This window comes from Camelina sativa, chromosome 10, assembly GCF_000633955.1.
Source record: "Camelina sativa cultivar DH55 chromosome 10, Cs, whole genome shotgun sequence".
Lineage (NCBI taxonomy): Eukaryota > Viridiplantae > Streptophyta > Magnoliopsida > Brassicales > Brassicaceae > Camelina > Camelina sativa.
Genome location: NC_025694.1, coordinates 7,779,604 through 7,784,309, shown reverse-complemented (window position 1 = coordinate 7,784,309; position 4,706 = coordinate 7,779,604). Strand labels below are relative to the sequence as shown.

At 37.6% G+C, this 4,706-nt stretch overlaps 1 protein-coding gene across 1 annotated transcript in view; it reads right to left on the bottom strand.

The window, feature by feature from the left end:
• The window catches only part of LOC104720140 (rho GTPase-activating protein REN1-like), a 7,365-nt gene extending 3,273 nt beyond the window's left edge, over positions 1–4,092 (bottom strand). Inside the window, exons 1-14 of the mRNA XM_019230478.1 lie at positions 3,885–4,092; positions 3,578–3,780; positions 3,392–3,460; positions 2,976–3,012; positions 2,617–2,693; positions 2,412–2,482; positions 2,222–2,300; positions 1,631–1,775; positions 1,254–1,370; positions 1,100–1,177; positions 936–991; positions 788–857; positions 359–443; positions 18–261 (exon numbers count right to left, since the gene is read on the bottom strand). Coding sequence (XP_019086023.1) covers positions 18–261; positions 359–443; positions 788–857; positions 936–991; positions 1,100–1,177; positions 1,254–1,370; positions 1,631–1,775; positions 2,222–2,300; positions 2,412–2,482; positions 2,617–2,693; positions 2,976–3,012; positions 3,392–3,460; positions 3,578–3,733 — 1,284 coding nt within the window. The 5' untranslated portion in view covers positions 3,734–3,780; positions 3,885–4,092. The remainder of the gene's footprint in view (positions 1–17; positions 262–358; positions 444–787; positions 858–935; positions 992–1,099; positions 1,178–1,253; positions 1,371–1,630; positions 1,776–2,221; positions 2,301–2,411; positions 2,483–2,616; positions 2,694–2,975; positions 3,013–3,391; positions 3,461–3,577; positions 3,781–3,884) is intronic.

Below are 4,706 nucleotides of genomic sequence, written 5' to 3'. Positions count from 1 at the left end.
GAGAAGTATAGTCTTACTCCAAATATACTTTCATATTCTTCTAATAATGTTATCACTATAGCCTGGGCATGATTCGCTGCTGCAGCTGCTTGCAGAAGTTGCATAGAACCATCACCGCCGACATCAAAATCATTTTCAATTTCACAGTCACCAGCCAGAAGGGGTCGAAGAAGTAAAGGTGCCATACAAGCTGCAACGGCGTTTGTGTTCATCCGGTTCACGGTTTTGTTAGAGGCTACAGTCTGCATCATCATCAGGATTCTGAAAGAGGACAAACAATCAGAACTAATGACAAAAGTTATTTTACCCTATAAGCATGTTAATCAGTTTCGTAAGCTAAATGTGGAAAAGAGACAACCTTTGCAATAGGCGACGATTTGGTTCAGGGAATGATTCACAGATTGCTGCCCGCATAGCATTGACTCTATTGCCACGGTCAGTACCTGGTAAAGCTACGCGTCAGAAAACTGGAAATATGATATGTTGCAAGGAGAATAGGCGAGCAAATTCCAATTTTTATTATCAATCCTGACTAAGTTCTAGATATTGTCTAATAATATGTCATTCTGTAGAAAGCAACAAAAATAACAAACACAACAAAAGTAGATATGTATGTCCAAAAAGAGATTTTCAGTCAAATTTAAGATGGAGGCATCTGATTGTCCTTAACAGTAAGCACTATAATGATCACAGTAACCCCCAAGGTAGATAAATGCTTTTGATGGAGCACCAAGGAAGAGGACACACACACACATTAAATAAAACAGAAAAAGAATGATAAACTTACGGCAAGCTTCCAGAAGGGCGTTGCAACAAGATGCAGGCACCGGAGAGGAAGGCAACTCTCTGAGAAAATACTGCACATTTATTGATACAGTTAGAGAGGTTTAAGAGTGATAGGCTAACTCAGCATTGTACTGAATAATAGCAGGTACCTTAAGGCAATCAGCAATAACATGAGCATCCTCCTCGGGACTGAAATCATTTTTTCCTGAACCAAGTGCCTACGTATTAATAACTTGCACAAAGCAGGAAAGAAACAAAAAAAGAAGAAGAATAAAATACACGTAATCGTGTACATATACTTAAAAAATCAAACCTTGCTCATATTCGCGAATCCTGTGTTCAACATCATCAACATCGGCAGCTTGTCTCAAGATTCCTTCAATCCTGACTCCTGCAGGATATTGTTGTTTTATTTCAGCTCAGAGTGAAAGAAGCAGCAAATCAAGCTGAAAGCTTAAAACTAATACCATGATCTTCAACAAATCTAAGGGCCTTTTCCAAGAATGATGGAGCTCCATCGACATCTTCTAAAGCAAGTAATACTGGCCTTCCAAGGACAGTTGATTTTGTTGGTGTCTCATCTTCTGTAAGAATATGAAAAAGTGCATCATTGTCTAATGAACTTATCTTTCGATATCTACTGAATGCCCATAATTTGGGGAGCCTTTCAACACGAACTGGTCAGCCTTTAACTCCAGACAGGGAACATATGTTAACATAATAATATTCTAACGTTGCTTATTTTCTAGAGAGGAGGAAACTTTGACATCCTCACAACACTTAAGACATAACATATCTTGTTATATATTTAAAGACTAAACCATTGAAAAGGTGACAAACATACTCTTTTCATCAGCACCAACAGCGGGATCGGCATGATCATTCCTGAATATACCATTTTGACCCATAACATGGGAAGCACTTGGTGCCTGTGTCAAAGCATTTTCCAGAGCAGCTTTCCACTCATATAGATCCTCCATAGTGTCAGCCTTCAAAAAAAAACAATCACAAGGTCAAAGTTAATTCATCATTGATTCTCGGTCCTTTAGTGATTTATGATTAGGCCAAAATATTCTTCAAAGTCAAACTTTGAACTTACACAGGCTGCTATGCTAACACGATAATAAAGATAAAAGCACATTAGAATAGACGATTAATCAGCGGATTCTAAGTAGAGAATCGGTTTACATTTCTCGGTAGTCAGAAAATACATCCATAACAAAACAGAGTTTCACTAAATAAATAAATAAACAGTTTTAAGGAGGTAAAGATTGGATTCCGGTGTTGTAGCACTGGCACCCATGTAGCCAAAAAAAGCAAAGGAACGGTTCTGAATGCATAGAAATTTTCAGGGCGTAATATAAGATGCAAAATGAGATTGATATAAACAAGATTAAGGAGACCAATGACAGAGAACAAAAGTGATGAGAAAAACCTTAAGTGTAAAGGCACGTCCATCACGACCGTCAGGGAAGAGAACAGTCAACAGCTTCTTATCTGCCTTAACAACCACACTAAAAGATAGTTCGAAGTTCTATGATGTCAGTAACACCGAACCATAGAATAACATAATACATCATCATATATGAAGAAGAAGATTTTAATGATTCGAGTAATAAGCCAACCTGCCTGAATTGTTGAGATCAATTCCCCCAAGGGTCAGGTTGACCTCACTGCCCCTCTGTTGGACTGCACTCTGAAAGATGAACAGACAATATGAGATACCCATTCTCTGTAATAATAACGGGCTCATGCCTCGTATAAAATTGTAAAAACTATATCTGATATAGGATATTTTCAAAAAATATCTTCAAAGAAAAAAGTGCTTACAGGGTCACTTCGAAAGAAAACAAGTGAAGTACGCGTCAAAATAAACCATCGTTTCTTCCATGATGTCCAGCCAATCCCTGTATTAAATAAAACAGAAAGTGATGAGAGACAATTTTTGAGATATAGCCACTGAATAAGACATGTAGCCTAGTGGTTTTTGTGCAAGTGCCGTCATAGTATAGTATCACCACTATCTGGGTTCAACCCGCCTACAAAACCCACTTCACGTGATAAATGTCCCCCAGTCAGAATTAAGACAACATCTCATCCTAAATAGAACAACTCTCATCTCATCATCCTAAGAAAGGCTACACTGAACTAAGTATACATCCTAAGAGAATAGAGCATCATACGATTACCTTTTGATGATATAGATAGCGGTCCACTCTTGAAAACCTAAAAAGTCAACAAAAAGAGAGTCAGAGATATCTTAAGATGAATTCAACAACATCAGGCATAAATAATTCAACCTGAAAACGCAAAAAACTCAATCCCTAAGTCAATGACGCAATGAATCCAATTCAATAAAATCATACAACGATCCTTCTAGCTCGGAATGTAAAATTGATCATAAGAAACACAGAACAAGCCTAAAAAATTGATTATATAAATGCTCATTATGGCGCAACAATGACCGATGGAGAAGACAGGGGAATTGTAACCAAAAAGGGATTCTGAAGGAGCATTTTCACATATTTCACCTAGCTAGCTAGTCTTCTTCCATTGCAGAGTCAAATTCAATCACAATGCCAAATAGGAGGGAGTAAATTTTTACCGTGTTGCCACCACGGGTACGCGAGTCTGTGTTCCCAGACTGCGTTTGAGGAATGCTACAGGTGTCACCCTGAGATCGGAACAAACAAACAAAAAAAAAACGAACATTGATTGGTATTTTTCTCGGAGATAAATATCCAAAAAAAAATCATAAAAAGGAGAGAGAGAGAGAGAGAGAGAGACGCACATGAGACTCCTGCTCTTGTTGTTCATTAGCGCTAGGCTGCTGCTGCTGCTGTTGTTGTTGTTGGTTTGGCTGAGCCTGAGGCTGTGAGGACGATGATGATGATGATGATGATGATGATGATGATGATGATGATGATTCTGCGTTTTTGTTAGCCATAACTCGGGTTCACGCCATATACGTTACGTACGGACCGGGGGAGCACACTAAAGAGAAGAAGAATGTACGGTCATCAAATTCGAGGAGAGGGTAAACGGAATCGAATTCTGACGAGAAGATGCCATGAATAATATGAATTCGAGAAACAAACCTTAGATTTGATTTCGATCTGAAGGATGATTTGATAATTAATAAAATTATTAACCAAAAAAATTAAAAAAAAAAAAACTACTGATTTTGGTAATTTGGGGGGTGAGAATAGAGAGAAATGGCGAGAATGATTATTGATTATTGTGATTGATTGATTAGAGAGTTTCAACGGAGTTTGAGGAGAAGCGATAAAAATGGGCGAAAAGAGAGGAAACCCCCCCAGACTAGACTCTTCTCTCTCTCTCTCTCTCTCTCTGCCTCTCTCTGGCAGTTGTCCACGTCATCATCTCCCTTCCTTTCTTGGAGGGAAAATTTTTTCCCTCTTTTCTCCCCCTTTGACCTCTTCATCCTCTCTTTCTCCAAACTCCAACCATTACTATTTTCTCTATTTATCAAAAAAATTAACACTCTTGTAATTAATTCTCTATTCTATAGTTTATATATATGGATTATGTGCTATAATTGATTTGTCTCTATAGTGAAGTCTCACCAATTATTACATTCTAAAGGCATTAATTTTGGTATTATTAGATATAAATCAAAATGATGAAAAAAAAAAAAGGGAAAATGACAACCTTACATTACATTTGACCATCTGACCTTCTCAGTAATATTTCTGAATCGTGCTCTGCACGACCCTCCCTCCACCGCTTTCTCTCTTTTATTATTATTATGTTTTCTTGTTAATTATATAGGCTTTAGGCATCTCTCTTGAGTTTGAATAGATTGTATATATAGATCTACGTGATTCATTAGTATAAACGATTTTATCTTTTGGAGAATGTTGCTGCGTGCATGGGGACTCGTTCATTCGTCTGCGTTT